The following is a 12910-nucleotide window of genomic DNA, read 5'->3' as shown; positions in this document are numbered from 1 at the left end:
CTCAAGAAAGGCATTTAGCTTCATTCAGATATTTTTACATTGTACAAGTTTAGAAATCTGTTATTGTATTTTAATTGGCCTATTCTTTTTATAAGTTTGAATGCTGTCCTCCAAATGTTCCAGTTCTACTATGAACTTTTTATACACTGATGCCCAAAACTGTACACAATATTCCATGTGTGGTCAATGATTTGTATAGGGGCAAAACGATGTCCTTTTCATGAGCATCTATGCTTTTTCTGATACATCACATTATTTTTTTTGTCTTATTAGAATTTGTTGTCACTAGTGATGAGAGGTTTGGGTCAAATCAAATTTGTCCAAAAATCAGTAGAAATTCAGTTCAGGATCCAGATTTGGGCATGAACTTTAAGCCGAACGTGAACGCCATAAAAATCAATGGGGATCCTAATAATAGCTTTAAATAGGGGGTAGTTAGTTGTAGAAGGTTGAAAATGGGAGTAATAACAGGACAGTTTCCCTGACCAAAATGGGCTATGGAACGTAAAATAACAATTAGGATAATAACACAACATAAAAAAATAAACAAAGAAATAATAAAAAAATGTAAATGCTGTTAAAGGGAACCTGTCACCAGGGACCTCATTTTCACTAAAGACAGGATGCAGGAGCCATCACACCCGCATTACAAATATGCCTTTCTGCTTTTTCTAAGCATTTGCATTACAATATACACTCAACGGCCACTTTATTAGGTACACCATGCTAGTAATGGGTTGGACCCCCTTTTGCCTTCAGAACTGCCTCAATTCTTCGTGGCATAGATTCAACAAGGTGCTGGAAGCATTCCTCAGAGATTTTGGTCCATATTGACATGATGGCATCACACAGTTGCCGCAGATTTGTCAGCTGCACATCCATGATGTGAATCTCCCGTTCCACCATATCCCAAAGATTCTCTATTGGATTGAGATCTAGTGACTGTGGAGGCCATTTGAGTACAGTGAACTCATTGTCATGTTCAAGAAACCAGTCTGAGATGATTCCAGCTTTATGACATGGCGCATTATCCTGCTGAAAGTAGCCATCAGATGTTGGGTACATTGTGGTCATAAAGGGATGGACATGGTCAGCAACAATACTCAGGTAGGCTGTGGCGTTGCAACGATGCTCAATTGGTACCAAGGGGCCCAAAGAGTGGCAAGAAAATATTCCCCACACCATGACACCACCACCACCAGCCTGAACCCGTTGATACAAGGCAGGATGGATCCATGCTTTCATGTTGTTGACGCCAAATTCTGACCCTAATATCCAAATGTCGCAGCAGAAATCGAGACTCATCAGACCAGGCAACATTTTTCCAATCTTCTACTGTCCAATTTCGATGAGCTTGTGCAAATTGTAGCCTCAGTTTTCTGTTCTTAGCTGAAAGGAGTGGCACCCGGTGTGATCTTCTGCTGCTGTAGCCCATCTGCCTTAAAAAGCGACGTACTGTGCGTTCAGAGATGCTCTTCTGCTTACCTTGGTTGTAACGGGTGGCGATTTGAGTCACTGTTGCCTTTCTATCAGCTCGAACAAGTCTGCCCATTCTCCTCTGACCTCTGGCATCAACAAGGCATTTCCGCCCACAGAACTGCCGCTCACTGGATGTTTTTTATTTTTCGGACCATTCTCTGTAAACCCTAGAGATGGTTGTGCGTGAAAATCCCAGTAGATCAGCAGTTTCTGAAATACTCAGACCAGCCCTTCTGGCACCATCAACCATGCCATGTTCAAAGGCACTCAAATCACCTTTCTTCCCCATACTGATGCTCGGTTTGAACTGCAGGAGATTGTCTTGACCATGTCTACATGCCTAAATGCACTGAGTTGCCGCCATGTGATTGGCTGATTAGAAATTAAGTGTTAACCAGCAGTTGGACAGGTGTACCTAATAAAGTGGACGGTGAGTGTAATTGTTTGTTTTAACTTGGCTTCCTGGCAAAATCCTCTGTTTAGTCTTTGACTTTAGTTTCCATGCATTTCAAAAAACAGGTGACTTGTCTGTGCTGCTCACTCCTCAGCTCTCAGCCCCCACCTTTGTGCTCCTGTACTGCTCCTCCCTCCCCACTGATGTCAGTTCACCAGCTCTGTTCCTGTGAAGGAGAACAAAGGTGGGGGCTGAGAGCTGAGGAGTGAGCAGCACAGACAAGTCAAATGTTGTTTTTTGAAATGCATCCAAACCAAAGCCCAACCCCTAGGACTAAACAGAGGATTTTGTCAGGAAGCCAGGTAAGTTAAAACAAACAATTATATCGTAATGCAAATGCTTAGAGAAATTAGAATTTGCAATGTAGGAGTGATGGGCTTCTGTAAGCTGTCTTTAGTGAAATTAAGGGTCCTGGTGACAGGTTCCCTTTAAAGTCTCTAGACTGCTAGAAGTTTACAGTGATAATGAAAGTGAGCAGCAGCTAGAAATTGTAAATAGTTTGTCTTTTTGAAAGCATTGAGAAGTATTGCATGGCAGTGGCAGCTGGGCCATAGGGAGGATTCGCTGTGGTGCATATATTTCCATCACCAAGGATTACCGGAAATCACTCCCTGCCTGCAGTTACCACCTCCTGCACCTACTCTGCTACTCCTGCACCTACCTGCTTCCTCTTCTCCTACCTTCTCAACCAGTGAGCATCAAGCCGGCACAATCAGTTTCAGCACAGCCATGGGTAAATAACAGCAGGCCATGCTGAAACTGATTTATCTGAGCACACCGCTGAAAAGCAGTGAAAAAATCCCTCCTGACCTCTATAGTAATTCCCTGGATCAACTGAAACTTTCTAGAAAAAAGGAAACTTTCTGAAAAAAAGAAACTTTCTTTTTTTTTACAAATAATGAAACTATTTATACAAACATAAACAAAAAGTATTACAAAAAGTATTGTTTCCATGCAACTGGCATGGAAACATCCCAAGCCAGGTTGACCCACATCCCACACCTTGCGCATGTGCTGTACATGGTGGTGCAAAGGTTTGTGGCCAACTGCATAGACCTGCCGAATCTGCTGTGTTAGGTGCTTGGCGTGTGGGCACATTTCTGCACTTTATTCTCTCTGTCCCTCACAGCCTTCTCTCTATAACTGCCCTGAAAACGGCAATTTTGATATGATTACAGCTCCATCATTGTCCCTTCAGCAGAAAGCTCTCTTTAGTTCTCTGTATGCTGTAATGATGCCATGACATGTGACCTTACCTCTTATACTGCAGAGTCACATGTCCAGCAGGCCCAATCCCAGCCATGCTCTGTGGACTCATGGCTGTGGTTGTTTAGGGCTGAATGCTGTTTGATTAGCTGCTTAGCAGTCAATCAAGCAGTTTGCTGCAATACCCGAAGCTTGAATGATTTGTGACATTCGGCTTTGGGTCCTTGGGTCCGTAGGTTCAGGTTCACTCATTACTAGTAGTCACTAAAATTAAGTTTGCTGTCCACCAATGCCTCAAATCTTTTTTCTCCTACAGTTTTTAATAAGGTCAACATCTGCAAAGAGTTTGTATGTTCTCTCCGTGTTTGCGTGGGTTTCCTCCGGGTACTCCGGTTTCCTCCCAAACTCCAAAACATACAGGTTAATTAGACTAAAGTAAGAAGCTCCTAGTGCTACAGCATATGCCGCAGTGTTACGCTGCTAGTGTAATTGTAAACCTCAGGTGTATTCATGAGGGGGCGGGATTAGGGGCGCTTGAAACTCGGCAGTCACCGTTGGCCTATGGAGTAGGAGAGCGGTCCGGGGATGAGGCAGTGCCTCTGACCGCCCCCTCATGAATATGCCCGACCGCTAACAGTGCAGTCTGGCATTTTCAATTGCACAGCACTGCAGTGTTTGTTAGAGTTATCGGAGGTTTCCGATAACGCTAGCAGTGTAACACTGCAGCATATGCTGTAGCACTAGCAGCTGCTTACTTTAGTAAGCAACTCCTAGCAGAGTTTTTACAGTTGACATGCCCTCTTTAAAACAATGTTAACAGAGTTAACTAACAGTAAGTTACTAAACAAAGGCAAAATTATTAGGTCTGCCAGATGATTCTTTACTGCATTTAGTAGTACATTTTTGAAGTTTATACTCCAAGATAACCCCCTAAGATTATAAAATTGTAGACCTGAAAAAAACTGTATAAATAGTTTATTAGTAGAAAATAATTAAAAAGATCTTGACAGAAAAAAATAATTAAAAAAAATAATAACAATTGAGTTCTAGAAGGTAAAAGAACAAAAATAGATATGATTCACTGAATGAAACAGCATTTTCAGAAAGGGATTAGACAATGAATATGTTCCCTAGAATTAGAAGAGCGAGTACAAAGATGGTTATAAAGCATCATCAAGGAAAGTAATACAAATGTTTAATGGAAGCTAAAGGGGTATTAAATTACAAAAATCAATTTGTGGCTCTGTATTCAGTGACATATTTAGACAAAAGTGCTTGGGACCAGAAACAGTACATTGGAGGTGATCACACTAGGTTATAGGACAACAAATACCATCATGGACAAACTGGTCCCTTGAGTGGCTTGCCAAGATTTCTAATTTTTGATAATCTTGTTTTACTTTTGTTATCAACTTTGGAACCTACTCAAGCTCTACTGCCTTGCAATTGCACTTCTGCCTAAAAGTGTACACATTGGGGCAGATTTACTTACCCGGCCCATTCGCGATCCAGCGGCGCGTTCTCTGAACAGGATTCGGGTCCGGACGGGATTTATGAAGGTAGTTCCTCCGCTGTCGACCAGGTGGCGCTGCTGCGCTGAAAAGCATCGGAACGTGCCGGAATACACCGAGCTGGACAAGGTGAAGGTAAGCGCGTCCCAAGCGACACATTTTCGGTTATTAAATGCGGCGGTTTTTCCGAATACGTCGGGTTTTTGTTCGGCCACGCCCCCCGATTTCCGTTGCGTGCATGCCAGCGCCGATGCGCCACAATCCGATCGCGTGCGCCAAAATCCCGGGGCAATTCAGGTACAATCGGCGCAAATCGGAAATATTCGGGTAACACGTCAGGAAAACGCGAATCGGGCCCTTAGTAAATGACCCAGCCAGCCAGCCTGTAAAAGGCAAAGGCAAATGTGGTAAATAGGGTCAACATCTGCAAAGAGTATGTATGCTCTCTCCGTGTTTGCGTGGGTTTCCTGTGGGTCCTCCGGTTTCCTTCCACAGTCCAAAAACATTCTGGTAGGTTGTTTAGATTGTGAGCCCCATAGCTCTGCGTATTCTGTGTGCGCTCTATTAATAAAGTGTTATTATTATTATTATATAATACACAAATGATGTATTAACATTCCCGCACAGCGACTTTCTTCTTTACTCTCCTGGCAGGGTACATACATCATGAATGTCATATTGTGTGAATACAGGAGAGATCCATGATGTTTCAGTGTGGTGTTTGAGCGTTCTAGAGGATTTCTAATAGGACCATTCATCACTAGCTCATCACTAACTTAAACTGCTCTGTTTTTGGAGTCTAAGGAAGTACAAGTAATGCTTTATAATTGGTTTTCCTGGCACATTTTTATAAGTCACCAGAAGGGGGAGCCATCTACTCAAAATGTATAAAGAAAGCAGATTAAAACAAGAATAAAAATATTAATAACACTTAAAAAATGAAAGAGATAGCCAGCATTTTTGTATATACCACATATTAATGAATTACAGATTGTATAAAATTATGCAATTCAAATTAAGATACTTAACTACAAATGAGACTCTATTTTATTTAAATTTTACTAAAAAAAAATTTAGACTTTTACCTTGAATATTTACAAATTAGGCAGAAACCTCTATAAAGCTAGTGTGAGTTTTACTGCAAAAACTGAGACTGGGAAGATGAGATCCAATGAAGACTAAGGAAGGCTGAAATTTATTGACAGTGGTCTGCAGGGTGAAAGACATGTAGCTCCAAAGGTTACCAAACTGCAACGCTGAATTTGAGAAAAGACACAGAACGTGTGGATGATGAGTGTGCTTGCAAAAATCTGCTTTTTGCAGAGTACTCGAATCTTTAAAAGATAAAATATTGCAATTAAAAAAAAAACCGCTGTGGTTTGAAAGCCAAATCACTTTTTTTTGTAATGGGCTGGGGAAGTGCCGATTCTAGCCTCCCTGCTGCCTGAGACGAAACTCGAAAATGCTGCATCCCCCCCATGCATGTGTGCCCCCGATGATGCTACCTTACACACTAGTTGTCAGTCATTAGACACAGACATTAGGTAATTCTAGTACCTTGCAGGTGACCATCCACTCCATCAGGAAGAGGACTTCTTTACGCTTTTTCCTGGCCATGGTTTTTCTATACAGAATTTACAATCCAACTCCATGCAGCACAACTCCACTCTGTGCCCCTAAAAATACCACAGTCACTTAAAGTATAATGGAGCATGCTTCTATATATTATCCTCACAACGTGAATGAACACACTATTCCCAACATAAAACATCCTTTATATAGTCACCCAAATTATAGTATATACAGCACCCACAATTCACTAGGTTCCCTAAGTTAGCCTCCCCCAGTAATGAACAGCCTCCCCCCCCCCTCTGTATACACAGGCTCTCCTCTCCCCCTGTATACACAGCCTCTCCACTGGATACAAAGCTTCTCTCCCCAGTGGCATAACTAGAAGCTGATGGGCCCCAGTGCAAAGTCTGCGCCAGGCCCTTACTATAATGTATGGTTAATAGTAATATGCGAAAGTGACACCATAAGGGGCTCAGGTGCGATCGCAACCTCTGCACCCCCTAAAGTTACGCTACTGGCATGTCCGTGTTACCAGCGGCAAAAAGCAGCTCTTTAATGGGGTCCGCTATCTGCCGCCTGAGGCTGGGGCTTCACCTCGCCTCATGGCAGAAGCGGCCCTGGGCTGGGGTCACCATCACATAACATTTTATGGACTTGATGTTATCATATAAGTTCTAAATGCAGACAGTATTTCAGGCAGAACATGTATAAAGCTCTGTCTAGATCGGTGATGGCGGACATATGGCAAGGGTGTCCCGGGGGCACCCAGGTCCTCAGCATAGAGTTCATAAAACAGGACCCATGACCTCCTCCTGCAGTCCCAGGCCACATAAGACATTGGGGCAGATTTAGTTACCTGGTCCTGTCGCGATCCTGCGGTGCGTTGTCGGACGAGAATTCGGGTCTGCCGCGATTCACTAAGATCGTGCGTCCAATTTCCTCCATGTGTTGCTTCCGCTCTGAGATCCGCCGGAGTTCACCTTCTTCTTCCTGGTGCATGTGAGTGCTCGACCTTGCGACACAATTTTGTTTTTAAATTCCATGGTTTACCCTTAGTTAATGATCCCCAATGTGCACTCAGTACTATTTTATGTTTAATCCACACTCAGTACTATTTTAAAGCAACACATCCTTTGCTGCTTGGGACTGCAGGAGAAGTGCAGGAGAAGATGTGGACAGTGCTAGATTGTAATTTGTGCTCCTGCTATGGCCCTGCAATTCTTCCTGTACAGGGGACCATGGAGGGACGCTACAATAATAATCTGAATTTCTTCTCTACTGTATTGATGTCCTCAGGATGCCAATACGATTGAAAGCTTGAACGCAGCAGTAAGCAATAAGTTATTGCTTAAATTGCCATGTTGGCCCTTTGAAATAAATAATTGGGCTTTGCTGTCGTTTGGGCACTCACTCTCTAAAAGGTTCGCCATGATCTAGATGTAACACTAATGAAGGGATAGGCATTGTTTAAAGTATTACACAAATGTGTTAAAGGCATTCTACCATCAAAATCAAGTATGACAAAACAGTGACAATTATTCGTATATCCAGGCAGCATAGCATGACTGTGGTAATCTTCTTATATATTGTTATCCATGGCATCCTTTTTTTTTTTTTAAATCAACTGCGTTACTCTGCCCCCTGCTCCCTCAGCACTGAGATTACAAAGAAGAGGATGAGACAGTATAACAGTCTGTAAAGCAGTAGCACAGAAAGACTAGGGTAGTCACTCAGAATAATTAGCATAATTTTAAAAGTTGATCCTCAAAATAAATTGGCAAGGGATAACAAATATTAAACATATAACAAATAAGATTACCACAGTCACGGTGCCTGGATCTATAAGTAATTGTTCCAGGTTTATCATGCTTCATTTTGATGGTAGATTTGTGTAATACTTTGAACAATGCCAAACCTTTAATGATTCAGATATGCATGAACAGAATATAAGAATACTGTCATGTTGCTTCATCCACATGCATCTCATGTTGCAATCATCTAACACTTACAAGTGTTGTGACAACAGGAAATCTGCAATGTTATATAGTAGTAGTTACTTTTTGTCATCTCCTTTTTCTCTGCTAAATCTCCAGTTCGAGCGAAACATGACACATATGCAAATGGATTAATCTGCTGGGATTGGCAAAAATAACCAAATCAAACCAAGTTTGCAGCATCATGACTGAGGCAGTAAGTAGGATGGTACCACAGCGTGAAATAGAACTGATATCATCATTTGATCATTTCTAATGCATAAGAAAGTGTTATTTAGCATGTTATGCATCAGCATTTTTGATTAGAGAAGACAGGATATTTTACAGTTTTCAATATACACTATGGCCTTTATAAGTAATTAAGATATCAGACCTTTTAGTCTGGGTATGTAAGACCTGTTTTAGGATGTAAAATGTATTAAAATTTTTTCTATTTTCTACTTTACATGATATGTTTCCAGATATGTTATATTCTGCTACTGATTTAGAAAACTTTAATTTGACAATTTACACAAAAACTTGCATCAGCAGATAATATGCATTTTTATCTGGAATCAGTTTTTTAACGGATCCTCATAAACTTCAGTATATCAGTGATCTATGTTTTAAGGGATTGGTCACACCATATGTTAAAATAATGGCCGTCTGGTATATCCATTTACATTAATGAATGTAGCTCAGGGGTGCCATGCACCATTACTTTGCATAACAATTGACAGCATGCCAAGAGCCATTGTCTATACATGCTATATACAGTAAACATTATAATTGAAAACTTTTAGTTCAGGGAATATTCTTAGTTCAGTTATTTCATCATTTCTTTTGCAGCGTCATTCCAATTGTGCAGACCACATAGAGGTGATGGGAAGATTTGCACATGTTCGGTTCATTTACTCATTGTTTTTGCTCTGAATAACCGCAAAAAACATATAAGTGCACCAAGATATAATCATTTGCATAGGGGTAATATGTGATTTTACACCAAAATAATACAATGCTGGGAAACAACAATGATAGGTCAAAAGAGGTTAAAAACACTATTTAAAGGGAATCTGTGCCATGATTGGTACTAGTTATATACACATGATATGGTATGGCTGTGGAATATACCCAGGGGAAAGAGGTTGATTACTTTACTAATTTATGTGTGTGCAAATTTTCAGCATAGTAAATCTATTCGTAATATATATGGGGGCACATTTACAAAGAACAGTGCAAAGTGCACTATAGGCAGTTTGCCTGTGTTTAGTGCAGGGTGCGTCTGATTCAGGATTTCTGCCGCACATTCTTCATTAATCTGGCGCCCTCTGCACTGCTCCGACAGAGTGCACAAATTTTTTTGGCGCACCTTTAACATGGGGTGTGCATCTGCAACACAAAAGGTCGGGTGCAACACATATGTGGTCAACAGTTTGCACTAAAAAGAATGTGCAAAGTTCAAAAGAAAACTGGCGCACAAGGCTTAGTAAATGTGCCCCATTGTGTGTAGATCATCTTAGGCAAGTAAGTGCACATGTAAGCAAGATTATTGCAATGGAGCTCTGATAATGCTCACCTAAGAACTTCATGACTTATTTGCATATGTTGAATATGGGAAGAAAAGAGCAATACTTACCTTTAGTTATCCTAAACTATGAAAACAATACACATTACCTTATTTTAGCATCTTAACAGCTATAAAATGAAAACTGCAGTTCAGTTTGCAAATATCTCTTACAGCTCCGTACAGTGGAATGAATCAAACAAGTGCAAAAAGAAAACCTATATAAACCAAAATAAATTTGGTATCTATGTGGTCATACTTACCAAATAAATAAAGGGGATGTGTCGTAGAGTCGTAAAAACAGAGCCCATAGTAAAATGGGGCAACTGCATTTTATTGTCAATTCCACCACAAATTGACATTTGTTAAAGGAAATCTATCAAGTAATTTAACCTTTGTTATCTTTTACTGCTATCTTGTAGATCTAATCCTTGAGATTGCAGCCATATGTTTATAATGATGATATGTGCACTCTTTTCCTATAAAATAAAGCTTACTTGTCCAATGTCATCAACACTGTTTGCTGAAATCTAGCAAGATTTCGGTTGAGAGCAGCAATGTCAATGGGAGGCGAGAAGCATGAGCATGAGCATACAGTAGGGTTCAAGTGCTTGAGGGGGAGTGAATTAGACATAAATGTAAGAGCTTTGGTAGCGCCTCCCAAAGCACTTTAACTTTAATATACAAAAATATAAAGCTTTATTTTATAGGGAAAGAGTGTCGTCATCATCTATTTAAACATATGGCTGAAACCCAAAGGTCAAATCTACACTACATCAGTAACAGTTATTAAAGGTTATTAAAGAATGGTGAAATTCTATCAAATAAACTTTAGAAAGTCAACTTTAAGGTCCAAGCCAATGAATTAGGAAGCATAAAGGAATTCTACCGCCTCTAATAAGAATAACACAGAATTCTTTGGGATAAGTAATAATCTTTTCAATTACAGTACATTTTTGAACAGTGACCATTTCAGGGTTATGCTTTTACTGTTATGTCTTAATTTTGTTTTTGGTTATGACTCTCTGAAATTTACCTTTTTCTTATGACAGAATGCAGTGCTTGACCCAACAACGATATCCAATGTAAATTCTGTTTTTACAAACTCCACTAAAAGTCCAGTTTTATCTTCTGGAAAATCTGCAAGTCTTGGAATTGCAATTCTCTCAATTGCGTTCATCATTGGATTCCCAGGAAATGCGTTTATCATTTGGACAATCCTGACAAGAATCAAGAAACGCACAGTGACTTGTCTCTTTATTTTACACCTGGCAATAGCAGACATCATTGTCATCCTCACAGCTCCATTTTTCCTCCTTCTACTCGGCATTGGTAGATGGATATTTGGGGATATTGTTTGTAAATTGTGTCATTACATTAGTTGTTTGAGCATGTATGCCAGTATATTCCTCATCATGTTCATGAGCATGGATCGCTTTCTAGCTGTGGCAAAACCTTTCACTTCTCAAAAGATGAGAACCAAGCCAGTGGTCCGAGGCATAATTGCATCAATATGGGTACTGGCATCCCTCTTGGCTACCACAATGTTCTTTTATCGTTCTGTAATAGGCATAGCAGGTCGTCCCCAATGTATACCTTATCATAACAGTCCAAAACACATGGTTTTTCAGTATACCTTTGAGACTTTGACAGGATTTATTATACCATTCACAATTATAGTGTCATGTTACATCTACATTGGTCTCCGATTACGTACAGCAAAGTTTCAAACAAAACAGAAGACAAGCCATTTGGTCATCATGATTATAGTCATTTTTGCCCTCTTCTGGCTTCCATACCAGGTAGTGAACATGTTACAAGTGTCTGGAGAAATATTCGCATCACAAAATCTGACAATAGCAGCTTTAAAAGCTAGGCCTAATGTTACAGCCCTTGCATTTTTTAGTAGCAGTGCAAATCCTATTTTATATGTGTTTGCTGGTGGCAACTTCATAAGATCAGCCGGGGTGGGATTTATGGCCAAACTGTTTGAGGGAACTGCTTCTGAAACTTCAAGTTTCCGTAAAATCTCTCAGGTGTTTCGGCAAAAAAGTCATACAGAATCTGTTGAATTAGAAAAATGTCTGGAGAAAGCAGAACCAAGTAATAATATGGTGTCTAACCAAATATACTGACCATGAGAAGATTACATTAATATTAAAAATAATATCACCTGTGTAGCCAATTTATTAATCAGTGTAATCTTTCTGTTTCTTTGGGTATTTCCACTGCTTGACAGAAGAGGTGGTGAACAAGTGCTATTATCTTGCATGATTCAGATGACAAAACAGCTTCACCTTAGATCAGACATCCCGCTATATATCTAAAGGAGAAAGTAGCGAGAATGTGCATGTATATGTGTATTACTGGACTTTACAATAAATAATAATTAGTAAACTTTTAAAAAAGAAGAATGCTACCATTGTGTGTAATCCCTACGTTATTGCTTTAGTAAAGCAGAGAGTGGAAAATTAAACAAAAACGGAATGTTACTCCTGTTTCTGCATCTTTCTCTTTTTGCGCTAGTAGTTTGAAGAAATGCTGATGTTTCCTGTGGTTTGCTTTAGTCCAGCAGTGTGAACTATGTTGTAGTGGCCGGCTGGGAATTGAATTCACCACACCTATCTCTCTGCAGTCAGGCTCCGGCCCGCAAGAGTTAACACCATGTGACTGAGTGCCTGCTCGGCTCTGGACTAGCAAGAGCTAACACCATGTGACTATGAGTGCCTGCTCGGCTCTGGACTAGCAAGAGCTAACACCATGTGACTATGAGTGCCTGCTCGGCTCTGGACTAGCAAGAGCTAACACCATGTGACTATGAGTGCCTGCTCGGCTCTGGACTAGCAAGAGCTAAAACCATGTGACTATGAGGGCCTGCTCAGCTGTGGACTAGCAAGAGATAACACCATGTGACTATGAGGGCCTGCACAGCTGTGGACTAGCAAGAGATAACAACATGTGACTATGAGGGCCTGCTCAGCTGTGGACTAGCAAGAGATAACACCATGTGACTATGAGGGCCTGCTCAGTTGTGGACTAGCAAGAGATAACAACATGTGACTATGGGTGCCTGCTCGGCTCTGGACTAGCAAGAGCTAACACCATGTGACTATGATTGCCTGCTTGGCTCTGGACTAGCAGGAGCTAACAC

General features: G+C 40.6%; 1 protein-coding gene across 1 annotated transcript; it reads left to right on the top strand.

Annotated features, from left to right (window-relative positions):
- Positions 1–8255: 8255 nt before the first annotated feature.
- Positions 8256–12251, top strand: LOC140128263 (leukotriene B4 receptor 1-like). The gene is made up of 2 exons (XM_072149838.1): positions 8256–8412; positions 10812–12251. Exons 1-2 carry the CDS (start codon positions 8401–8403, stop codon positions 11892–11894), a joined length of 1095 nt encoding a protein of 364 aa, XP_072005939.1. The 5' UTR covers positions 8256–8400; the 3' UTR covers positions 11895–12251.
- Positions 12252–12910: the final 659 nt, after the last annotated feature.

The sequence above is a fragment of the Engystomops pustulosus genome, chromosome 1 (assembly GCF_040894005.1).
Source record: "Engystomops pustulosus chromosome 1, aEngPut4.maternal, whole genome shotgun sequence".
Lineage (NCBI taxonomy): Eukaryota > Metazoa > Chordata > Amphibia > Anura > Leptodactylidae > Engystomops > Engystomops pustulosus.
The sequence above is the reverse complement of the archived record's forward strand: the minus strand, read 5'-3'. Positions and strand labels throughout refer to the sequence as shown.